This window comes from Leuciscus leuciscus, assembly GCF_965113295.1.
Source record: "Leuciscus leuciscus genome assembly, chromosome: 22".
NCBI classification, from domain to species: domain Eukaryota; kingdom Metazoa; phylum Chordata; class Actinopteri; order Cypriniformes; family Leuciscidae; genus Leuciscus; species Leuciscus leuciscus.
Genome location: NC_138746.1, coordinates 5,040,700 through 5,067,021, shown reverse-complemented (window position 1 = coordinate 5,067,021; position 26,322 = coordinate 5,040,700). Strand labels below are relative to the sequence as shown.

General features: G+C 37.9%; 2 protein-coding genes and 1 long non-coding RNA gene across 4 annotated transcripts in view; 1 reads left to right on the top strand and 2 right to left on the bottom strand.

Moving 5' to 3' along the window:
• Window positions 1–26,322, top strand: part of LOC309486259 — a 323,243-nt gene that overhangs the window by 203,589 nt on the left and 93,332 nt on the right. The gene's annotated exons all lie outside the window — the stretch shown is intronic.
• On the bottom strand, window positions 5,242–18,269 carry btbd9 (BTB (POZ) domain containing 9). Its single transcript, XM_082153387.1, has 11 exons — window positions 18,070–18,269; window positions 16,579–16,791; window positions 14,791–15,154; window positions 14,439–14,706; window positions 12,869–13,091; window positions 9,576–9,695; window positions 7,861–7,970; window positions 7,581–7,770; window positions 6,449–6,556; window positions 6,261–6,339; window positions 5,242–6,044 (listed from the first exon to the last, which is right to left on the bottom strand). The coding sequence occupies exons 2-11, from the start codon at window positions 16,761–16,763 to the stop codon at window positions 5,886–5,888; spliced, it is 1,806 nt and encodes a 601-aa protein (XP_082009513.1). The 5' UTR covers window positions 16,764–16,791; window positions 18,070–18,269; the 3' UTR covers window positions 5,242–5,885.
• On the bottom strand, window positions 19,169–25,446 carry glo1 (glyoxalase 1). Of its 2 annotated transcripts, none has more exons than XM_082153508.1 (6): window positions 25,271–25,446; window positions 24,086–24,168; window positions 23,489–23,629; window positions 22,694–22,761; window positions 21,690–21,779; window positions 19,169–19,574 (listed from the first exon to the last, which is right to left on the bottom strand). In XM_082153508.1, the coding sequence occupies exons 1-6, from the start codon at window positions 25,337–25,339 to the stop codon at window positions 19,483–19,485; spliced, it is 543 nt and encodes a 180-aa protein (XP_082009634.1). In that variant the 5' UTR covers window positions 25,340–25,446; the 3' UTR covers window positions 19,169–19,482. The 2 variants fall into 2 exon arrangements, with proteins under 2 accessions (XP_082009634.1, XP_082009635.1); XM_082153509.1 differs by having other exon boundaries at window positions 24,086–24,189; window positions 25,271–25,417.

Genomic DNA, 26,322 nt, shown 5'->3' with positions numbered 1-26,322 from the left:
TCAGCAATACTTCTTTCATGAGTCTGAGGCAAGAAAGAAAGAATCATTGTCTTTCCTTCATGATAATACTCATCGTCTTTACATTGATACAAACACAGTTTAATAGGCTGTTTGTTAGATATAATAAAAAAAATAGTTAGCATTGTAAAATTAGTAGCCAACTTTGTGTAGGCTAAGTCTGTAACAAAAAATCTGATGTAATAACAACAATAATTGTTTCCGCCCGGTTTCGAACCGGGGACCTTTCGCGTGTTAGGCGAACGTGATAACCACTACACTACGGAAACTTGCATGTCGTGTGTTTGCCAACATGATGTCATAATGATGTAACCAGAAACCATTCCATATTGTCAAAAAACAGAGGGTGGCTGTCTCATATATAAGTCATTTTGCATGTGGCAGCGGCATTTAGCACCAGCGTCTTACTAATGTATATTATTATTATTTTTAATTTTTTTAGAGCTTGGCATAAACAGAAAGATATAAAAACAAATACTAAATATTTTAATTGTTTGTTGTTTTAGCTTATTTTAAAGTTAGTTTTGTCTTATTTTAAATATTTTTAAGTCATCTTAAGGCTCCCTTGGAAGTTTGTTGAGCACCCCCTAGTGGACTCCGTCCGGCCCCCTGGTTGAGAACCACTGCTATAGAGAGCCTAAGTCCCTCCCCTTCCGGTGGACCACCATGGGACCTTATTTCGGAAAAATATTGTATGGTAGTCAATGGCGAGAGACAACAAATATTTTGATCTCGTTTGAATTGTGCCCTGAATTACACATATGATGTTTGTCAATTTAAAAGATACATTTTAAAGTCTCAGTTTGATGTAAAACTGTTGAGGTATAAGACTGTGAAAATACGTAATTACAAAGACTACAAACCCAAAAGGCGCACATGTGACGTCATACCTTTTCTCTCAATTAATGAAGCTAACTTTACTGAAGCTAACGTCTGTCATTTTTTCTATAGTCTTACGTTATAAGACTTAAGTTATAACCATCAAGCCTGAGTGTTTTGTACCAGACTGCACACATACGTAAAGGCGAGACGAGAGATGTAGTTCATTGAGCGATTTTCACATAAAACTAAATGTTACTCTTCTGTTTTATGACAAACTGCGACTTTCTTGACTTTCTTAATTATCTTTTAAATTGACAAACATCATGTGTGTAATTCAGGGCACAGTTCAGACGGAATAAAAAGATAAGTTGTCTCTCGCCATTGACTACCATACATATTTTTTCCGAAATAAGGTCCCATGAGCCGGAAGCGGAGGGGAGGGACTTAGGCTCTCTATAGAGAGAGCGCCAATAAATGCAAAACAAAATGCTCCAACCAGTGACAGACTCTTTTAAAGTAACTATTTAAAATACCTTGCACATTAATGCAACGCCGACTGCTGAACACCAGCAAGTTCTCTTCATTTCACTCGCCGGCCATCTTTGAAACACCTCTCTCAGGCATGAAAGTGTATTTCTTTGAATGGGAAAACATAAAATTCTCCAAAACTGTTTGCCAAGCTATATGGCAGTGAACCAATGCAACTGAGGCTGGTAGGTCACATGATAGTGACATGTCGAATTTAGTATGTTCGGATTACACTCAAAATGCACACATTCATACTAAATAGTACATACTTGTTAAGCGGTCGTGGCGTAATTAACGTTACTTATTCAAAATAAGTACGTTACCTACTCAAGAGAGTACGCGATTTTAGACACAGTTCGTGTTCTAAAAACAAATAAAATTTTCGTAAGAAAATATTTGAGAACTCCTTTACGATTTTTTTCCAAGAATTAGAAACATTCTTACGAACTACTTGGAAATGTATCTTCAGAAATGTAAACTTCTTTCTTAAAGGCACAATATGGGATTTTTTCTCCACTAGGGGTCGCTAACCTATTTACAATAACAAAGGCGTAGATTGATGACGCAACATTTGCTATGAATTATGGATTTTGTCGTCAACGTCAAGCCGACCGATCTAATAATGTATATGGATTACTGAATACATCGATGCTTTTATCATGACTGTGATATGAAGCAGTTCGGGATTGCTAAGAGACAGCTATCAGCTCCAAACGCGATGCGAGTCCCGCAGATATAAAAGGAATATGGACATTTCATTCTACCGAACTACACGCAGAATTACTACTCACAGGTCAGTTTATTAGACAAATTAAACTTGAGAGGTAACGCAGCGCTGTTTCACTTGGTCTAACATTACACTATCACTCTAAACTGCATTTGAAAGTGTTGAAATGTATGTGTTAGTTTGTCTGTATGAGACTAGCAGTAAGCTAGCTAGATCAACATTAGAATAACATACAGATCATATTCTAACATTTTATCATTGTTGAACTATATAACCTTGATTAGTTTTATGTAAATGTGCTCACCTGTTTAATAAAGTACATGTAGGAGTTGTCGAAGTCTCGGACGTGGAGCTCTTGTTTATATAGTGTCCATGGGAGCTCTCGACATCTCGAAAACACCGCGCTGATATTGATTCTCGGTTTAGTTCTTCTTTTTTATCCAAAGTCTGCTTGCCATGGTCCATAATGTTTGAACGAAACAACAACAGCGTGCAAATAGACATTGCGAACTACACAGTTGTCCGCGTCAGTTTGGTTACTATCAGAGAGCTCTGGTTCATAGCTCTGGTTGCCATGGCAGCACGAGCGGAAACCAGAGACAACACGGATATGACGGCATTGACGGCGACAAAACGGAAATAAAGACACGGTCCGTGTCTTCGAATTAAAATATTAATTTCTCTGGATTTAGAAGTTAATTGGAACTGTCGGGATAATGTAAATACACAACTTTAAAAAATATATAACATAGATATAGTGATTTTTTATATTTTTAAATAAAAAAAATACATATTGTGCCTTTAAGAAGATTTTCGGCCCCAGATTTAAGCATTTGAAATAAACAAATATGTCCGTGAAATCAAACGCCATATTGAAGCAATACTAAAAATGATCAGATGATTGTGTCAAAAAAAGTTTACCAGGTATTTCGAAATGATAGCAAATGATGACAGCGAAGCGCGCGCTTGAACTTGTCGACAACGGTTCAGATCACACACACACACACACACACACACAGCACAAACCAAATGAACTCGATCTCAAATTTAAGTTACGGATTATGGAATGTGGTTATCAATCTTACATAACGTTACGCGAACTTTGTATGAACCATAGGGTATGAACATACTCGTATTTAGCACTCAAAACAGGGCTGGCAATGCTGTGAACGTAACGTTAGCCTCTTGGATTTTGACGGTTTAATGTAATTCGACGCACGATCGACAGTTTATTCGACACAAACCATTTTTATCATGCAATTACGTATATTTAGTGTGGGTTATATTATCTTTTACCTGGTGTAATTTTGTGAGGGTGAGGTTAAATACGACCCGTCCATCTTGGCATCCGTGTGTGTCGTTCGTAAATGACGGACTGATGATAAATGATTCGTTCAAACTGTAACGCACTGACGCAGATCTTTCGTTTACTTAAGCTAGTTATTTTAAGTGTCGGATTTGAAGAATAACAATACAATGCAACAAATATATATAATAATATTGTATATATATATAATTAAACATTAAAAAGGCCATTAAAATTTCATTCATTCAAAACAGCTTATTTGTCTTTATTGAACCTTTAGAGAAAATATTTGATGCATAAAAATATTAATAAAAGTTGGCATATGTGTTCTATGTTTTGTCATAATTTGAGGCTTTTATGGCTCATGTAGCCTATGATATAGGAGAATATGAAGTTCATACTTGAAAAAAAAAAACATTACTGGTTTGCTTCTTGAGACAAAACAATAGCACTGACATTTTAAGATATATGTCAGCGCAAGTTGTTTTCAGTTAAAACCGCTCAAACCTGCATTTTAGTCTGGGACTACTTTAAGCCTCGTCTGTGAAACGGGGGGAATATATTTAAATGCTTAGTTTAATTATCAAAGATCTGTAGTTTTTATTGTGGGGGCAAAAGATATAATGTAATGCAATACAATGATGTTTGAGAGATGTACAATATACATTCCTCAAAAGCCTGTTGTATCATATATTTGATACTCTCATTTTAACATCCCCCCATATTAAGATGTGTAATAAGGTAAACCTAAGTTGCTTCATTCCAGTAAATATGCATCTTGAAATATTACTAACAATATAAAAGTTATTCTTACGTTTACTTTATAAAATAATTAAAGATTTCATAGTAAAACACAAACATGTACATCACAAACTGAAAGTGGACACATTTAAAATTGGACAAAGTCCTTTTACTAAAAAGTATAAACTATCAATCAGATGACAGAAGGCATGTAGAAGATTGCACGCAAACAACTTTTTCAGCAAAGCATTGATCATGTTGATAATTTAGATATTGTAGGTTTCATAGGGTTAACCTGGTCCTTTCAACAGAGTACTGGCATCCTAGTTTTCATTTCAACTGTCTGTCAGTCTCCATCATCCTCCAGCCCTTGGGGAAGTCTCTTGATTGCAGCGAGGAAGTTTGATAGGGTGCGTCTGTTCCTGGTGGCTTAATGAAGGTGGTATTATGGTGTCACTCACCCTTCCATGTCTGATTGAGAAACAGTATTTATTAAATCTCCTCAGAGAAGGAAGCATGTTAATATGTGATCTGACTGAACAGTCACTTTCACACTTTCCATCTGTTTCTCACCATCATCTGACAATAAATCAGCCCCAATTCTAACCGTTAGAGCTTGCGTTACAATAAAATTAAACAATTTTCATTTGAGCATCCTTAAAGTGGTTATTATTTGGTGGGTCCCAACCCTAGTCTGTAATATACTGTCACAGATAGCAAGGAATAATAATAAACAATGCTAAATGGCAATAATATAATGCAACTACGTAATATATATCTATTTTGTATCGTATATACAAATTAGGATAAGTTAAATAAGACACAACCTAGGGACTTTGAAAGGGGAAGAAAAAATGCATGAGAAAATATATTTTGTTGTTGACGTCAAAGGCTGTGTATCCAATCAAACTCTATAGAAGTTGGTTAGATGCCAACATAAAAACCATGAACAACATAAAAACTGTTAAAAGAAAAAGGAAATACACACCCAGACTACATTAAATACAGGATCACTTGCAATTAGAATAATGCTGGTGTGTCAACCACAATACGTTTTGAGTCAGCATTAAAATAAATAAATAAAAATTCAAGAGGTCTATGCAGTTCATGGTGATTTTATTATTTTAGCCACCATAAAATCAAAATTGAACAATCTTGTTTTTTTATGGAATATTGCAGTATTTATTGTAAATGATTTATCCATGCACATCTTGTTTTTTTTATTATTCATGTGCCCTCGTAATCTTTAATCAAAATAACATCTCTTCTCTCCTCTGATGATGTGTTTACTGGCGAGAGGGCGGTACATACAACCTGTCACTCACATGAGATCGACCAATAGCAAACCACATCCATCCAACCATCCAATCAATTCCCCATGGACAAAATCAAGCTTCACAATAGGGAAGGAAAGACTATCACAACTTCCGTTTCATGGTGATTTTAATTTTTGATTTTAAACAGGATATTTGTTTACTTTTCTACGATGAACAATTTTAAGATATCTAATAAATGAGACAGTATTGCAAAACCCATTAAGTCTGTAATACTTATTATGTTTTTTGTAGTTATCCGAACATAATAAAATAAGTGCATGTGACAGTAATTGTTATACTCACCATCATGTTACAATCGGCTCAAGTATTTTCTCAATATAAATATAAAGAATTCTTTGTTTAGCAGCACGTAACCTTGAGAACACAACCTGAGCGTCTCAAGTGTGTCTTATCAGAAACATCCAGTCTATGTGTGTGGAGACGTGAAGGGTTTTTGGGGCGTCATGCCCTGTGAACGTGAGGACTGGGAGCTGGATTCTGGTTTGAGCTGATCTGGTCCAGAACTTCCTTCTTTAACAACTGTATCCACCTGTGCAGGGCACTCAAAGTGAACGCAGTGAAAAACCTAGTGGAGACAGCATGTGAAAAGAGTGCATTAGGGCGGTAGAATTTCATCAAAAATTTGATTATTTTGACAAATACTGCATGTATAATTTGTTTTGCAATATGATGCAAAACTGACATCATATTATCTCAATGTAAACTTATGAATGCAGCATTAATGTGATGCTGGAAGGAGTCACAGAAACACATCCTGTGAGAGTTTGCAGAGATCGCTCACCTCATTAGCGGTGTTGTGAGTTCCCACAATACGAATAAAGGATGCAGGCTGTGTCTCAAACGTCAGATTCTGCCACGACCTGTAAGAATTACATGCAACTTATGTAAACTCTGAGGTGGTTTATAGACATAATTATAATGCAAGAAAATAATGAGGTAACAATAAAAAGAAAAACAGCATTCACTGACCTGCATGCCACTTTTGTGTGGTCTATGACTCTCACCCAATGTTGCTGGTTTGTAGACAGCTCAACGTAATAGCTATAGCTCCTCTCATCACAGTCCCACAACAGCAACCTACAGACACACAGATTTCACAGTGTCAGCATGTCTAAACCAAAGACTGAGACAAAGTCTTCAGTGATTGAAAGGCATATTGAGGGTTAAATACAACTTTACCCTGTTGTTTTGGGTTCAGAAACACAAGATTATTTCAACTCATCGTTTAAAAAAAAAAAAATTATAATATACACTGTAAGAAAGCATAATAGGTCCTCTTTAAAAGTCATAATTCTGTCATGATTTAGGATGGGTTTCTTCTGTGGAAAATAGATAAAAGATGTTTAGATGATAAATTAAACTCAAAGATTCTCTCCTCTCAAAAAATGACATTAAAGTATCATAAAAGTAGTCTATATGACTCGTGCAATGTGTTCCAAGTTTTCTGAAGCCGTACAATAGCATTGTGCGAGTAACAAAATACAATTGAATCTGTTATTTGCCGAAAACCTCCTCCGCCACAGATCTCAAATCTAATAACAGTGGATACAATAAAGCACTTACTGTGGAATTAAATAGAAGAAAACAAGACAAGGTAATAAATTATATGATATGCTTTCTTTAGTGTGTAAACTGCTGTTTGAGTATGAAAAAGGTTGCAAAGTTACAAAGCACAAAGTCACTGAACTCCCTGAACTCCCTGAAACGCCTACATTGTAGTCTTGAGTTTCTTCTGGGAACGAACACGTCACTATATTTCTCATTTAAATCATTTCTGCCCCAGGCATACGCAAAATAAAGGGGCGAAGCCCGGTTGAGTTGCGTTAGAAGTGTGTTGAAACTCACGGTTATGGTAAAGGGGCGTCTTACAAGTTTGAAGCAGTTGACTAATCAGAACACCAATCAGAGCATATTGTGTTTTTTGCAAAGAGGGGCTTCATAGAAACATGAACTAAACAGAGCATTATTGTAAAATATGTGAAAAGTAATGTTAATTTTTTAACATTCATTCAAGCATAAAAACCTTTTCTAGTAGACTCCAAAAACAAATTCAAGAATTTGTAAAAGGGCATAATACAGCCTGAAACATAAGATCTCGTACCGCATTGAGCCCAGCATGTATGGCTGAGCAAGCTGGATAACAATGGCTCCAGAGCCCAGCTGGTGACAGGTGTATCCCGAGTCCCAGTCATAGTGGCTGGTGTCCCCGTTCAGCAGGGCGTTTCTGCTGCGACTCACACCCTCTACCACACTAGCACACGCCTGTACGGTCGCCACGTTCTCTGTGGGAACTGCAGGGAGACGTGGGATGAGTTTCAGTAACCGAGCTGATATGTGTGTAACTTCCTGAATAACCACTGAAATTAGGAAAACTACATTACCTATTAGGCCTCTCTCCAGGGTGAAAGGTCGCTGTGTGTACATGCACTCTAGAGCCACCAGGTGAAATACTTTGTTGACTGTGTTATGTGTCCCCACAATGCGAATAAACCTGAGTAAAAATTTAAAATAAAAATAAAAATTAGTGTCCACAAGCAAACACACAGTCAGATAGCAATATAACATTCTTCATCCTAACAATTAATTTCTCTCCTCTGCAGAAGACATTTGTTTGTAGTGGATTTATTTTAGACCATACAAGCCACCCAGGACTTTTCAGAGATAATAAGCTTTGAGTTTAAGCATTGAAACGTTCTCTATTTGCTTTTTTTGTGTCACAATTGAACAAATCTAATGGAAATACCATTTGTATTTGATTGACTTGCTACAAGATACCCCAAAAACATGTTCATATAATAATTGTACATGATGTATAAGGTTTGTTCAGCATGTAAGCATTATATAATAAACTGTTATAAATTCCGATTTTGTAATACACTGTTCAAGTGTTCATAACCTAAACCTTAACCTACTGTTCAAAATTTGGAGATTAGTAAGTTTTTTTTTTCTTTTGTTAAATACATTAAAGTGCCCCTATTATGCCTTTTGAATATTACCTTTCATGCAGTGTTTGTGAATGTAAAAGGTCTACAAAGTTTTAAAAATGAAAGTGCACAACAAAGTAATTTGTCTCCTAAAAGAATCAACTCTGAACTGCCGAAACGAGTCATCAGAAAGTCTCACTTCCTGTTACATACCCATGTTAAAATGTAACAAATTTGTATAATGCCCGCCAATGGTCTTTTCTGGCTGCCCGCGAACAACGTCAACTTTGACCCGTCTGCAAACACTGTAGTGGTAGCTGAGACTGGAAGAGTTTGGTTCATGATGTGAACGTGTCGAGAAGACACTCTTTTCTGCGCTGCGAATCCACTTTGCATGCACTTCAAAAGGATGAGGACTCGCACTTGATTTATACGGTAAAACCGACGCCATCATTACTGTCTGTATCACTGTGTATCAAGTGCTGAGGAAGACTCATGCTGTAAGCGGTAGACCAATCACAACAGACTGGGCCATTTGACCAATCAAAGCAGAGTAGGCTCAACATGTAAAAGGAGAGGTTTAGAGAGACTGAATCTTCTAACAAACCATTTTCAGGCTCTTTGAGGAATGAGGTGATGTGCAATGTATATTAAAAGTTTTTTTTATCTCGGATGCATGTAAACCTATTGTAGGAAACCTCTAAAACAAAATTAGGAACCTTTAAAATAGAAAAATAGGGGCACTTTAATACTTTTATTCAGCAAGGATGCAGTAAAGGGGAAAGTAAATTGTTACAGAAGGCTTCTATAACAATCTCAAATATTCTCAAAAATATTAAGCATCACAACTCTGTTTTCAACATTTCTGATTATAGGAAATGTTTCTTGAGCATCAACTCAGCATATTAGAATGATTTCTGAAGGATCATGTGACACTGAATACTGGAGTAATGGCTGCTGAAAATTTAGCTTCGTTTTTTATTTTAGCACTTTTTTTAAATTTAGCACTTTTTATAGCAACGTCACTTTTTTGTCTAAACTTAATTTTCATTTCAATCTAAATGTCTTCTAAGCAAGCAGTACAACAAAATATTTTTTTTATTACAAAGATAAACAAGGTTTCCCAAATAAAATTGAGAAACAGAGTCCAGTTGTTGTGTAATGAGTTCTACCTGCAAACTCGTGCTGGGAAATAGAGATGCTGCCAGGAGCGGCACAGGAACTTGGAGTGATCCACCACACGTACCCAGTCCAGCTCATCCATAGACACCTCGACATAGTACGAGTAAGACCTGCAGACATGAGCGAGCCATCAAAATGCTGCAAATGGGCATAATTTAATAACTTTAGTGAAGATATTGTACATTCAAAATAAGCCACATGAAAACACGGTGTGCCAAGCTTAACATCAATATCAGTGCCAGTGGTTCTTGTGTCTTGTATCCAAAGATATTGCATGTCATATGTGCTGTTTTTTAGTAGCTAATCGGCATCCATTCTCATTCCTTTCATTATGGCCACGTTCACACAACAGCAGAATATGGTTATCAGTTCTTTATTTGAGTCCTTAATACAGTTGCGTTCACACACAGTTCAGTTATTTAGGGGAGAGACAACTGCATTCTATAACTAAACTTACACCTGTATAGTTTCAGGACTCTCAACCACATTCTCAAAACCTGTGCTGTGTTAAAGGGCACCTATTTATGCCCCTTTTCAAAAGATGTAAAATAAGTCTCTGATGTCCCCAGAGTGCATATGTGAAGTTTTCGCTCAAAATACTTTAAGTATAAGTTTTAGCTTTAAATTGTCACTTTTCGGGTCTGAGTAAAACGCGCCGTTTTAGTGTGTATCCCTTTAAATGCAAATGAGCTGCTGCTGCTGCCGGCACAGAGGGCGGAGCTTCACAAGCTTGCGCTCAGTGTCAGGACAATCTCATCTCACAGTATGATAATATCAGAACAGAGACTCTCAGTAGCAGTGTTCATTTCGACCCGGAGTCGGACAATAATGCCCACAGAGCCAGAGAATATATGCTGTATGGAGATAGAACAGGTATAGTTTAGTTCAATTACAGTTATAACTTTTTCATCTTGCTTTTATCCACTATTAGTACAATCCTGTTGTATCGGACCACGCCAAAAATTTACTGATGAGTTTTATGAAGTTTATTGTACATCACACAAAAGATGAAGCGTCAGTTTTACTCCAGAAAATCTATACATCTATAATATACAGTATAAGAAGTGCGCATTAAAGTCTAATCCATAAACTCTCTCTCTCCCTTTCATTATCAGCGAATTAAACAGAAACACTCGTTACAACTAACAGTAAACAAATATATACACAGGTTTTCAGGGGGTGCTTAATAAACTGGTAAACTTTATATCCGTAAAACGACTCAGATGAAGTGTAATAAAGTGTGCGCTCTCCCTTCCATTATTGCCGTGATCAGTAACGTTAGGCCTATCGCTCCGGAGACTGTAAGCTGGATCACGAACAGTTGGTAGAGATCCATCCTCGAGTAACAACGAGAGTACATGAAGACTGCTATGTTCATTCTTACATCTTATAAGAAAACAGGCCGGGTCTACGCTTAAACTGCAGTGTCCATCATGGGACGTGGGAGGGGCTTGCGCAAAAGTACGTCACATTGCTCAGAATCTGAGAACGGGTTGTTTCTGAGACAGTGCTTATGATTTATGGGGATAAAAAAAAAAAAAAAGCACTGGGTGGATTTTTATCATTATAGGGTGGTTTTGTACACACACTGCCAACACACATTTATGTTCAAACACCATGTAAAAGTGAATTTTGCATAATAGGTGCCCTTTAACGGAACCGGACCGGATAACTAGTTGTCATGTCATACTGTGTCATGTCATACTCTGCAGTGCACAAATGCGTGTGTCTACTGTGTGGTCTTTGATATTACTAAGGTCATTCTCACTATGGTTACAACGGAACATTTCGAGAATCAAACCTGTAAGTAATACGGTTGTCAATCCCAAAAAATGACTGTGTGAATGTAGCCTATATGAATAAGAGAACGGCAGACAATTTCCATTTGAGTTTGAAACGACATTATTAGACAAAAAAAACTCCAAAAGTAATAACCTAGAATACTGTCTAACAAGTGATGGCTGCTCTGTGAAGTCTTCGTCGTCAGTTAGGAACCTGGGTGTGCTCTTTGATACCAATCTTTCATTTGAAAGCCACATTTCTAGCGTCTGTCTGTAAAATCGCATTTCTCCATCCTAAAAATATATCAAAATTATGACATACGCTCTCAATAATAAATGCAGAAAAGTTAGTTCATGCGTTCATGACCTCAAGGCTAGATTATTGTAATGCTCTATTGGGTGGTTGCCCTGCATGCTTAATAAACAAACTCTACCTGTTCCAAATTGCAGCTAGAGTTATTACTAGAACCAGGAAATATGGCCATATTAGCCCAGTTCTGTCAACACTGCATTGGCTCCCTATTAAAATGTCCCTATTTAGCACCCAAACTCTGAAACAGCCTTACAAGCCTTGTTCGAGTAGTTTGAGTCTATAATTTAAATCCGTTAAAGGATTGTTAGGCTGCATAAATTAGGTCAACCGGAACCGGGAACACACTTCCCATAACACCAGACGTACTTGTTACATGGTAAGAAAAATGGCATCTACACTAATATTAGTCTGTCTGTCTCATCCTTATCCCGAGGTTACCGTAGTCAGCCGGATCCGGGTCATATCCAGATCAGATGGTGGACCTGCACTTGGTCACGACCTCAATGCAGCCCTGAATGTCAGCAGAGACCATGTCAACTAGAACAATCCCCTATGAAGACCTCGTCGACATGACAGCCATCGGCACAGATCCTCAGCAAAGCCCACAAGAACCAGACAAGTCCTCCTCACAGACCTATGACCAGCTTTGTCTTCATACCAGAGTGATGAATCCGATCTTCAAGCAGAAGGAACTGGATGAAATATTTTGAATGCTACCGATTCACAATCTGACTTCTGATGCAGTATGAATGATAATCGCACCGTGTTTGTTCATTGGCCAGGGGAGAACTGGCCCCGACTGAGCCTGGTTTCTCACAAGGTTTTTTTTTCTCCATTTCTGTCACTTGATGGAGTTTGGATTCCTTGCCACTGTAGCCTCTTGCTCGCTTAGTTGGGGACACTTAATATTCAGCAGTGTTACTGATTTGAATGCAGTAACATTATTGGATGAAAACTCAACTAAGCTGGAGGAGGACATCACTGTTTTCTACTTTTTAGCTGAATTCATTTCATAATTGATGTACTTTACACAGTTACTGAACCAAAATGAATCAACACTGAACTGAATAATGATACAATACCACCTGTATTGTATAAAGCGCTATATAACTTGACATGATAGTGATCAAATTATGGCACTGGCAGAATTAAAATTTTTGAGTGAACTGTCCCTTTAATGTTGCATTACCTGCTGTCCTTGTCCCACAGCAGTAGACGAATGTGGTTGATGATGGAGGATTGACCCAAGCGGACCTGGATGCCAGCAGCTCGTCCCTCTTCTTCTATGGGATGTCTCGAGAAGCCATGGTCCAGATCATAGTTCTGCGTGTCTCCATCCAGGAGAGCAGACTTCAGCTCACCCTTCACCACCACAGCGCCATGCTTCATAGTGGCAATGTTCTCCTCTGGGACTACAACACACACAACGACGCAGAGGACACATTTTAGTCAAACTAAAGCATTATAAACATCTTCCGTACACTACGGATCTTTACTTTACATGTCAGTGTTGTAAAAGGTGGACAAATAACTCAAATGTCCAGATATTTACATTTTTTAATTATACTTTGAACCAAGAAAAATACACAAATTGTAAATCTCAAGCATTATCATCAGAAACTGTTAGCTACAGATTAATTAGGCCATATCAAACAACAATGTTAGTCAAGTTTTTTGTCAGACCATTTTTGTTTCTCGATCAAATTTGTCTTAAAATGCAATATTTGGGTTAATTTTCTGTGCTCTGCCACTTTCCATACTGTTAGTGTTATTCCTTTGTGAAATCTCTTCAACTTATAAGAGCCAGCAGGTTCTTAATGACATCATCCTCAAGAAAGTGACAATTTTGGTGGGTATTAGCAATGAATTTGATTAATTCTGTGAAGTTTTGTGGTTTTAGTTGGTTTGTCTTATTTTAAAACTGGTCATGGCAAATACAATTACACACAAAAATATATATTATCAATTAAAACAATTTTTTTAATAATTATTACAAATTAACTTGTCAACAAGATGACATTCTAATGAGCTTCAATAAAACTTCTGCAAGATGAAAATAATGTTTGATGCAGGCAGTTGGTTTCTAATAATAATAATAATAATAATAATAATGTATAAATTATAGATCATTTTAAAATCAGACAATAATATATATTTTTTTTAAGTCAAGAAAAAAAGTTAACTGATTTGTCATGATATGACCTCTGTTTCCTTTAATAATCTAAAGCAGCTTTTGCACAGTTGGGCCCAACGGTTCTAAGAACGGGAATGGTATATTTCCACTTGAGTTTGGTTCGGCACGATAACAAACCGTTATCGACCCAGAATTCTCAGCACGGTTGGCTAACCATGGCAGGTAGAATGCGTGTAGTGATGTCGCCACTCAGGATTGATCACTTGTCTATTGCCTGACTACCAGTTTCTCTGTAGCTGGCCAAGCATGCTATTTGAGCAACGTAAACAAGTTAATAATAAAATTAAAAGAAATCTCTGATCATCCTCCATGACACGGTCGCTATTTACATCACATACCGTCTGTAAACTCTTGCATTACCAAGACAATGACTGACGCACTTATATTATATTCCAAAGAGCCCCGTTATCAGCTTCGTTAATGAAACCATATCCGTACATGCTGGGGCAGATCTGCACGGAATTGAGAGGTTAAGCAAGAAGCGAGAACGGTTTGGCCCAACGCTGGAAAAGCAGCTTAAGTGTTCATTATGTAAAGAGTGATAAGCAGAGAAAAGTAAACGGACTGAGCATGCCACGGTAGTTGAGGTCCATGTCTCTGCTTTCTGAGCGGGTCTGTATGGCATCTAGCAGGTCATCCGGGCTGAGGAGGCCCGAGGGACGAACCACATTCAGCATTTCAGAAAGGGTCATCAAGGGCAGTCGGACTGATGACATCACTTCCTTTGCCTCTGGACCATCACCGTTGTGGTGACACCAGCGGCAGAGGGCCTTAAAGATCTCCCTTTCACTTGCAGCAAAGGAATCTCTCCTCACAACGGTCAACAGTGCAGACTGCAGAGAGCAAACATAAAGAACAGCCATATTACATACTAAACTCAATTAAGCATTCAAATTTTCATATCTTCTATCACTCACCTTTGAAAGGCTGAGAAAGCCGTCTGACTTCAACACTTCGGTGGCGTTGCGGTCCATGTAGGCCATGCAGGCCTCAGCCAGCCCATTCAGACAGTACAGACTAGCCACATCAAACACCAGACAGACGTTTCGCGTGCTCAATAAAGTGCGGAGGAACTCACATATGGAGCCCTCTAGTGGTTGGAGGCCATAGCGGTGCGCCAGTCCCAGGAAATCTAACAGAGTCTCTTCCCTGGCTTCACTCAGGGTGGCTCTGCCCGTGTACAGATACCGCAATAACATGGAAAAAGCCTCAGCACGTGTTTCCTCCAGCCGAACCTCTGCCTGGGCCTGGGACTCTCTCAGCCCTCCATACAGCAAAGCCCTGAGGAGTTTTAAAGACAAAGAAAATAAAAAGGATGAAATGAAAGATTAGGTTAGATTAGAGAAGGTTAGGTTACAAAGCCTATCTTAGAAACGAGAAATGATTTTACAAAATGGGTACTTCTTTGCAACATTGACACTGTTATTGTACTGAGCTGACTCAACACTGAATCTAGACTGAGCTGGATAATGATACTACTGTCTTCTATAGAGCTGCTCATGGCTGAAATTGAAGTGGTTTCATAATTGTTACATTTTGTGTAGAAAGCATAAAACCTTATCAGCATCAAATTCTTTTGAACAACTGAACTGTTTGTAAAGTTAAATTAGACAGTGAAACATTAACCCTGTTACATTTCTGAATTGATAATTATATCCTATCAATGTTAGTTCAGGTCCATTAAAGGGATAGTTCACCCAAAAATGAAAATTCTGTCACCATTTACGCAACCTCGTGTTGTTTCAAGACTTTTGTTAAAAGCCTAAATAAAATCTGTTCAGCGTATAGACCTTATGCGCCAGAGAAACGAGGGCGCCGCCATCTTTAGAATATTGTCTTTTAACTTTCGTTTTTGCGGTCGCTCTGTATATTTCTATGGCATTGCTGTCCAGGAGTAATTAACTATTGAAGTGGATTTACTTAATGTAAAGTTAACGAAAGTTATCATGAGGACTGTAATGTTTAAAGCAGATGACTTAACAAATGTCAGTCGACCGGGAAGATTTTAAAACGAGCTGTTCATTAATAAACACGCAAAATCGCTGTGAAAATACAGACCGGAAGTCAAAAGACAACGAGTGCAGCGCTGAAAATGGGCGGGGCTACATAAGGGCTATAAAGCGATTGTGTCTCTTCAGAAAAATTTGGACTATACCGCTCAATTCATATGGATTAGTTTTACGATCTCTTTATGAACTTTATGAAGTGTCTAAGTGGTAGTTGCGTAGCTGTCAATGGAGGGACAGAAATCTCTCAGATTTCATTAAAAATATCTTAATTTGTGTTCCGAAGATGAACGAAAGTCTTTGGTTTGGAACGTCATGAGGGTGAAAAATGAATGACAGAATTTTAATTTTTGGGTGAATTAACCCTTTAAATAATATTATCAGATAACTTTTGATTTTAATAATGTACTGGTAAATGCTAAAAATTCATTTGTTAACTAATGTAGTTAACTAATGCTAACAAATTAACCTTAATGTAAACTAAAATGTATTAGTTTAACTTCAGATGACACAATGCAATTTATTACCAAATTACTGCATAACTTTTGTTTTGTCACATCATTTGTCTGAATGTTTGAAAATCGTACAAAAACTTTCAAAATAAAAAAAGGCATACAAAATTGATTCTATTTTTTCTATCATAAATCATTTAAATGAAGAAATGCCCCAATAGACAAGCAACATCTCATGAAGAGCAACCTGAAATACTGGCAGCGGGCCGCTAGAATGACTCTGTGTGCAGGAAAGTGCTTCTCCTCCACCACGAAGGTGACATCGCTGTACTCTTCCCCGGGAACTAAAGCGCCGAGCTGCTCCGACAGGAGATGGAGGTGGTCGATCTCAGACGCTGAGCTCACCGGCCGCAGAGGATGACTGTCACTCATGACCACTGCTGGGGAACACCTTTTACATCTGAATCATAAACAACAAACATTTGAATTTGTCAATGAAAACAGTGCATGGATGAGTGCATTCATTGGATCATTCCTGCTGGGCAGAATATTTTGTTCTTATGACATTAAATATATCTAAATATGCCAAAAATGAAAATTAGCCCATTATTTACTCACCCTCAAGTCATCCTAGGTGTGTATGACATTCTTCTTTCAGACGAATGCAATCGGAGTTATATTAAAAAAAAATTCCTGGCTCTTCCAAGCTTTATATTGGCAATGAATGGATGTATATTTTTTGAAGTCTATTAAAGTTCAATCATCCATGATAAAAGTGCTCCACACTGCTCTGGGGGGTTAATAAAGGCCTTCTGAAGTGAAGCGATGCGATGCGTTAGTGTAAGAAAAATATCCATATTTAAAACTTTATCGACTAAAATAACTAGCTTCCGGCTCTTATAAAGCTTGGAAGAGCCAGAACATTTTTTTAATATAACTCCGATTGCATTCGTCTGAAAGAAGAATGTCATATACACCTAGGATGACTTGAGGGTGAGTAAATCATGGGCTAATTTTCATTTTAAAGTGAACTATCCCTTTAATACATTTGCTTTCTCCCTGTCCTGTCACTTTCCATACTGTTCATCTTTTGTAAAATGAAATCTAACACCCCGGTTTCACAGACAAGGCTTAAGCCTATAGTTCCAATTTTTTTTTTAGTTTTTTAAGGAACATTTATAAAAGCTAACTGAACCAAGGCCTAATCTAAGCCCTGTCTGTGAAACCAGGCCAAAATGTATTAGTTGGTTTGTCTTATTTTAAAACATCAATAACACCATGATAAATACAATTACACATATAAATGTAAAAGATCAAAATGTTAATATATAGTTAAATAAATAATTAAATTAAAAACAAGTTGACACTCTTGAATGGGCTTGAATAATAAAATGGCAAACCTCTGTGAGAAGAAAATTATGTTTACAATAACATCAATAATGCATAAACGGTCTGAGCATCATTATATAGTTGTTATGTAGTAAAGGATATGAATATCCAGTAAAAAAAATATATGATTAAATGTCTCAACACAAACAAATGTTTCATGTCACTAAATTGCGGTTTCTCAGCGGTTATAAACATAACCGAACATTCATCGTCATTCGCATTAACAATAAAAACACAAGTATTACTCAAAGATACAATGATACATGCTAGGTTCGTGGTAAAATCAATGAAATATAGCACGGTTACATTAGAGCAAATGTGACGTTATCGTCTATAAGCTTCTACTCACCAACACCAATAAAGACTCGATTTGTCTCCGCCTAAAGCAGACCGAGAAGGAAACAAAGCTCTCTTGACTCCAAATATGTTAAATTTATATATCAATTAATAAGTAAAATGTGTTAAATACTAATTTGTAACGAGCCACAAATCCATTCGTTCAACAGAAAAACACCTAACCGGATGTTTATAAGGCGCCCGTATGTTACGCGTTTGTTTCACAGCGCCTCTAGTGGACTCATGAGGTATAATGTACTTCTTCCTCCGGAGCGGTTGAGGGCTCAGAAAGCTCAGATAATTCGCTCATCATTTACTCACCCTCATGTTGTTCCAAACCTGTATGAATTTCTTTCTTCTGTTGAACACAAAAGAAATTATTTTAAAGAATGTTGGTCACCAGACAGTTGTTGACGGCACCCATTAACTTCCATAGAAGAAGAAAAAAAAACACTAAGGGTGTATTTTACTATATAGGGTGCCATCAACTGTCTGGTGACGAACATTCTTTAAAATCATTTCTTTTGTGTTCAACAGAAGAAAGATACAGGTTTGGAATAACTGGAAGGTGAGTAATTGATGACAATTTTCATTTTTGGGTGAACTATCCCTTTAAACCAATTTTAAGAAGCTAATGTTCAGCTCAACTTCCCATTGTCCTTCCGCATTTAATTGTAGAAGGCCTTAAAAACTGAACAGCTTTAGCAGATAGACACCAGTCTAAACTAAACTAAACTTTATTATTACAGATCCTCAAGAGGATGCATTCCGATTATACCAATGGCATTCGTTATCATAACGTGAATCTAGAAACGGGTTGGATCCTTCCCATGCAAGATTCTTCACTTTGACCAAACCCATTTTACAACCACACATACGAGTTTTTAAGCTTTTGTTGAAAGCCAACTCTGCTTGAAGTCACATTTTAATGCTGATCAACTGTTTGAGCAATTGATCTTCTTGAACCCTGTTCATTCAAACCCTGTCCCAGCACGTTCAAACCTGCAAAGTGTGCTTAAGGCTGTATTCCACATATACAAATCCTAATAAGGGCACATGCCAATAACATTACTGTACTTTTTTCAAAGTCAACAAAAGAGTGACACAACAAAAATGCTTTCTTTGCTTTATTTTAACAAATAAAATGTAGGGTTTTAGGGCTGGGACTGCATCAATTCAAAAAAACATTTTATTTTAATAAAGTAGAATGTTAAGCTTAGAGCTCAGGACTGCATAATTTCAAAAGGTGTCAAATTGCATTATATTGTTACATTCAGCCTAATTCATGTCTAACACACTGCCGCTGTCATACATAAAGATTGTCTGTCTTCACTGAGCACAGAGAAATCACAATTTTTTCATCCCAAACTGTCCTTGATTTTCATAATTAGTGTCTTCTGATCAGGTCACAGCATAACAACAGTCTTTAAGAAGTGATGGACACCATGCTGTTGGGGCTGAGAATCTCAATCCAGTAACCGTCAGGATCCTGAATAAAGGCCAGGCCCTTCATTTTACCTGCAAGACAGACAGAATGAAAATGAAATGAAAATAAACAAAGTATTTCTGTTGCTTATTCCAGTGACATCTGGAAATCAAAAAGGGATATTTTGCATTTTTAAAGGGGTCATGAACTGGCTTTTTTAATGGTCGCTTGGTTTTTACATTCAAAAACATCAAAATGAATAAGTAATAGGCTATTTTCTACCCTGGTTTTGAGCCTAGCTCCTGAAACGCTTGGTGTTTATAGGCGTGCCGCATTGAAGACTTGGAAGTAAACGCCCACTGTGATGTTTGGATAACAGTTTTGCATATTATAATGTGTTTCATGTAATGCGCTAATGGGTGGGCGGGGCTAAACAGGCAGTGTTGAAGTAGGCGTTGATCTTCTCCTGCGGAGGCGGTGTTTGATACCCTTTGACATCATAGATCCCCACTTTGAGGGTGTATTCACACCAGGAAAGTCCGATAGTTCACTTGCTTTGGTCCGGACCAAATAAAATGTTTGTTTTTTTGGTTTGGTATGGTTCGCTTTCACACTGCTCTTTTTGCAAGTGAACCAAAATTTGTAAACAAAACCACACATGTGCTAAGGTCGTCCATTCATTGGACAAGGATTCTCAAGTAGGGAAATCAGGAAGTGCAAAAAAAAAGGCTCAGCATGGAGATATTTCGTACTGCAATATTCGTTCTTTTACTGATTTTGTGTTATGCTCTACAAACGCAATATGAAGAAACTAATGAGCATCATATGATACAATGTCACCATTCTATACGATGTTGTAATTCGGATTGAGAAGACGACAATGTGCTGCAAGACGGTTCCGTCAAGCATTTATGCGCGATTAGACTGTGTACTCACACTAGGCACGGTTGCCATGAACCGGGTCCGAGTACGATTGTCCCCCCTCCCCACTCCCCCTCTGGCCTGCACTCACATAGGGTTTCAGCATTCGTGCCGGAGCACGCTTACTTCATTATTGTGCGACGGTTTCGGGATAAACAGGAAGAGCGGCGCTCTCACTGAACACAATGAAGTCCAGCACGGTTAGCGCTCACACTGCATGCGAACCGCGCCCGAGTCCAACTGAACCGTGCTCTGGCCCACCTCTTCCAAGCGGGCCAGGGCCGGCTAATCGAGCCGCGCCCGGGCACGGTTCGGAGCACTCACACTAGTCAAACGAACCGCGCTTTGGTGGTCAAACGCACTCGGGCACGGTTCAAACTGGCTAGTGTGAGTACACCCTAAAGCGAACGCTCTGTATGTGAATGTCCTGATGCACACACTCATTCATTCATTCCATTCCAATGATGCACACACGACGCGCAACAGTATGGTGTGGCCAGACAGCGCGCCGGATAGGAATTCTCTTTCGCACTTGAACGAACAATAACACAAGCCATTATGCCAAAATGTCCGTTGTGTTAAGTATCCTCATAAGAGCATAAGAGCAGTCAAATAATTAAATAAACGTAAAGGCGCAGTGCTTTCTTGCAATTGGGTCGGTTCATGTTCACATCGTAAACGAACCGTACCAGAGTTCGTTTGGAACCGTACCGAGACCACCTCTTCAGCTGGGTCTCGGTTCGATTGTTTGGTCCGCACCCGAGTTCGATTGCTGTATTCACACCTGCCCAAAAGGTCCGCACCAAGGGTGGAAACGAACTAGAGTTCGATTCAATCGAACCAAACAAGGCAGGTGTGAATACACCCTGAAAAACCTGTCGTTCGCTGTGCCTGGTGTCAGTAAAAGCTTTTATTGGACTAACAAGGAAGTTTTCACTTCTGAAACTTACAGGATATTCTTATAGTATGATGACCTCTTGTATGTCAAAAGCTCAAGGAAAAATGTATTTCTAAGTTCATCACCCCTTTAAAAAAAGTTATCCGGGTATGCCATGCAAACAGAAAATATGCATATGACATACTGCATAAATACTAAGAGTATGCTATTAAGAACATAATAAACATGCAAATATAAACATCCTAAATTTGTACATTCCACGAGACTAACATATTTAGAAATGAAAGTTTAGCTAGTTTGTTACTGGTGGAGAAACATTATGTAACTAAAATAATTATATTCATATAATTCTTTTCATATAATATAGGATAATATGAAAAGAACTTACCATCATCGGGCTTTTTTACAAAGGTCACTCCATTCTCTTCAAACAGCTTGCAGGCAGCATAGACATCCGGGACAGCAATTCCAATATGGCCTAAGATAAATATATTTGACATTTTTAGGTTAATAATGTAATTTAAGTATATTACGTTCTTCTTTTATCCATGACTACATTTGCCATAGGGCTGTCCAATCGATTAATCGCATCTAACATAAAAGTTTATGTTTATATAATTTATGTGTGTACATCATGAATGTCACAATGATAGCGAAATGCTTTTGGGACAAGTGTGATGAAAAGGGTCGCAAGCATTGATTTTAAACAAATCGCCAAGACGGAACTCGATGGAATATTCTGTGACATCTACGGAACCGTCAGAAGCTCCAAAGCTGAAAAATATGGCATCAGCAGTTATGATGCGTTATGTGCCGGTCTGGTTTTGGGGGTTTTGGAGTTTGTCCTGGTGTTTAATGAGATACAGCGAATTCACGTCATCAAATAATGTTTTTGCTGGAGTCGACGCCTCTTGTACCTTATTGCTTACTTGAACATTACATTTCCTAATGACTTGCTTTATTAGCCACTCTGGTTTAAAGTTCAGAAACAAAAATATATTAAAGAAAATAAATCTGAATTTGAATAGTTTTGCATTATCATTCAAAAATGTTCACTGAAGTCTGTGGGTATATATATATATATATGTGGGTAAATATTGCTGTTCAGTAATGTAAACTGTTATATTGGTGAAATGTTTCTTGTGTCCATATAGTGAAATATTTTAACTATATTTTTTGTATCTTTTAGTTCATACATGCAACATGCAAGATGGCTGTTTAGTCCAAATGACGGTTCCTATAAATTAATAAACACCAATTTAGGCTGGAGATGTATCTTGAATATAGTCAAAAGGCTAAAATATATATATATACACAAATATAGTCCAGCTCGACTTCAATCACAGTCGATACTATGACAGGGAGAAGTTGTGTTCTGCTTGTGATATTCACCAAAGCCTCTTGGGTCTGTGTTCCCGTTGTGGTAAGACTGGCTGTCATCTGTCTCTGAACCCCAGTTACTGATTAAAAAAAGAGAAAAGAGAAATACAGAATAGCACATGAAAACTGCTTCACACTTTGGACTTCTGATGACAGGCTCTACAACAGCGGTCGGCAAGCTTATGGCACACAGAGGGATAATCACAGAAGCGCGCACCTCGGCCCCCGCGAATGGTTTGTTGGATCTGTGTGCTAGCACAGGATAAAATCACGTGCTTTCATAGTATTCGTAGCACATTAACTTACTAAAACTGGCTGTGTGACTATAAGGAATAAGTACCTCAAATTGTACATCCGTATGTAAGTTTCAGGGACTCCTCTTTAGCTAATGTCCCGTGCCAGTGATTATCCCTCCGCGTGCCAAAGGTTGCGAACCCTGCTCTACAATAAAAAAAATTTCAGGTCTTACGCCATGCATACTGTAAAGGCCAATTCACACAGCACCGACAGACACAGACAGACAGCAAGTGAAACCGGGTTTCGTAACAGTGTAAGCGTCCCTGTAAGCTCTCTTTTTCGCAGATTAATAAATGTTGAATCGGCATTTGCCGGTCTTGGAATGTCTGAGAAGTGACGTGCTGTAATCTGGTGAATGTTGGTCTGCGTCTGTTGGTTGCAGTGTGAATTTGCCTTAACAGAACCTGCCAGATATCACGGTAAGGTTGGTAAAGGGCTTTTCTACTCAATGCAGAAGGTTGGTGGTTAACTTTTAAATGGCTGATGCTGAAGGTTTTAATCTGAACTTACTGTGTGAGCTCTATAGTGGCTCGGCGGGAGAACGTCCAGGCTGTCCTCTCCTTCACATCTGCAGGGACCTCTTTCTTATCCTCATAACCCAGAAAGTAGAGGGTGAATCGCATGGAGGGAAAATCAAACTTCTGTAACAGCCTAAAATAAAACATTCGCATTGAAAAATACTTCATTGCAAAGGTCAGCAATTAAAGCCCATTTTACATTATTGCAATGCATTTTAATATGCAATTTTGATTATGAGCCAAAGTTGAACTAAAATGCAAAACATTTCTACATGCATAACACATTTGGATATTATAAAGTAATGGCCTGGTTTCACAGACCAGGCATAGATTAAGCCAGGATTAACCCTGGCCATTTAAACAGCTTTTATAAACGTGTCTTAGATAAAAGACAAAACAAAGGCACATATTGTAAGATATATCAGTGCAAGTTGCTTTCAGTTAAAACAACTTAAACATGTATTTTAGTCTGGGACTAGCTTAAGCCTTGTCTGTGAAACCGGGCAAATGAAAAGATCAAGACCGAGAGAATTAAAATGAAAATGTCAGTGCTGAGAGATGCAATCTTTTACAATAGTAGTAAACTCACGTCATTCCCAGGATGCGTGTGTAGAAATCCAGGGATTTAACTGGATCCTTAACCCTCAGCATTGTCTGCTGCATCATGAAGTCCTACAGCAGTGGCATGAATAACTTTTGGTCAGAAGAACATAATTTAAAAGATGGATAAGGCGATGAAAATGATCAACATTGGCAACCAAAAGTCTAAGACCATTTTGGAGGACTAATAAAAAAAAAAATGAATAGTGGTCTCAGACATTTGAGTAACACTGTATCAATAATAATATAAATAATACAAAAAAATTGCCGTTATCAATCTCTCTGTATCTATCTCTGTATAACACAAAAAATATATTTAATGTAGTCTCTCATTCACCACTATAGAAGTTTACCCAACTATGACGACTTCCGCTTCTGAGAAACCCGTAAATGTGAAAAGGGTCGATTCAAATTATTCAGCAGTGAATTTGGAGTTGAAAATAACCAGCTTATGCAGTTTCAGGCTGTGTATGATGCTTTTGGAAATCCATATCTGGTCATTCTGTAATATCTTGCAGTTCAGCTCAAAAAAAGAAGAGTAGTTTATCGTTTTGCAAATGCATCAAACATCAGTCTATAGGAATCTCTGGTAAATGTTTGCACTTTAAATGAATTATTATTCATCTCTCTGATACAGGTGTTATTTTATAGCATATTTTTGGTTAAGATTGTTTAAGACGTGACTTTTCAAAGAATGGACAAAGTGTTACAATATAATTCCCTGATATATGAAGTTTGTGTCCTTATGGTAAAATCTGTCCGCTTGCACTGCTCTGTATGATACTCTAGGAGCCGCAGGTCAACACTTAATCTGTGTAAAATGTCAAAGGTCATCATAGTAACTTTAAGTTAATTAAAAGTAATAAAAATTAGGCTTGATTCTGAATGTAATGCAGATTGATATGTTACTAACATATCAATCCGCATTCCATACAGAATCAAGTCTATATTTTAATTGCATTTCCACCTGACTGAGCAATAAAGCAGTTACACATACAAACTTAAAGTAAGTTTAGTAACAAACATAGATGCGGATAAATCACTAATAAACAACGTAAGAGAGATGTTATGAATCGCACTATTTTCCTGCAGTGCTTTGAGTTATAATGGAGAACAGGGAAATGAGCGACGATCTGAAAGGTCTCTAGTTCTGGACTCAAAAGCAGTGTCTTACTTTAGTGATGGGGTTTCCGTCTTTACACGCAGCGGCGGCTGCTTCATTCGTCAGCCCTTGGTCGGTCATTTTTAGGTGTGCTTCGGCTTGATGTTTGGTGACTCCACAGCTGAGCTGACAGTCTGGCAGAAAGATCCCGCGCAGGGGGCGTGGCCATTGCGTGCAACGTCAGCGGCGGGACGTAACTGTGGGAGGAGCCATGAAATAACTGAGATGCTGTAGTTTCCCTTTCCTTCCTGTAGAGGGAGACAATTCTCAGTAAAAGTGTGTTTACACAAATGTATTGAAATCATGCATGGATTGTCAAGAGAAACTGAGTGTTCTCTTCCCATCAACTTAATAAATTATAATAAGTGTAGGAGGAAAAATTACAGAAAGAAAAGGGTTATTGAACTGAGAGAAACATGGGAGGCTATGAAAGAATGTGATGGAGACAGTGGCTCACACATTTACATACATCCTGTAAGATGACAGTAATATACCACATCCTGTGTGAATGAGTGAATTTATGAGCTCTGTGTGTAAACTGAAAATGTATAGATTGAATGATATATTCCAGAAATCGGATTAAATGTACGGTCAACTCATTGACACAGGTAAAAGGCATAAATATAAGGCCTGTGTGTGTGTGTGTGTGTGTGTGTGTGTGTGTGTGTGTGTGTGTGTGTGTGTGTGTGTGTGTGTGTGTGTGTGTGAGAGAGAGAGTGATAGGAATACAGATAGGCTACTGAATGCTTAATTTTAGGATGAAAATACAGCAACACACCTGCTTAACTTTAATAAGTGCATCTATTTTCCATTTACTCTTGATGAAATTAAACTTCCATTTCAATAAATGGGCTTAAATGGCATTGCACTCAAAGCTTATTGCTTTAATAACAAAGACGACGAGGTAGTAATTAAGTCAATAAAAATGCAAATGGTAATTATATTAGAACATGTGGAAACTGATGAGTTTATGCGATTGTATCACACACAACATGACCGATCTTTTAGACTGCCTTAAGAAACGGAGGAATAGTTGGTCATAACAAGGATTAATACTGTTTAAT

Coding starts and splice junctions, on each gene's coding strand:
- btbd9 (XM_082153387.1), bottom strand. CDS start 16,763: ATGAGTGACAGTCATCCTCTGCGGCCGGTGAGCTCAGCGTCTGAGATC. Junction 15,155..16,578: donor GCCCGCTGCCAGTATTTCAG/GTTGCTCTTCAT, acceptor AAAACTCCTCAG/GGCTTTGCTGTATGGAGGGC. Junction 9,696..12,868: donor CTGTGGGACAAGGACAGCAG/GTAATGCAACAT, acceptor TCATGTCTGCAG/GTCTTACTCGTACTATGTCG.
- glo1 (XM_082153508.1), bottom strand. CDS start 25,339: ATGACCGACCAAGGGCTGACGAATGAAGCAGCCGCCGCTGCGTGTAAA. Junction 23,630..24,085: donor ACACGCATCCTGGGAATGAC/GTGAGTTTACTA, acceptor GTTTTATTTTAG/GCTGTTACAGAAGTTTGATT. Junction 22,762..23,488: donor GCCACTATAGAGCTCACACA/GTAAGTTCAGAT, acceptor TTTTTTAATCAG/TAACTGGGGTTCAGAGACAG.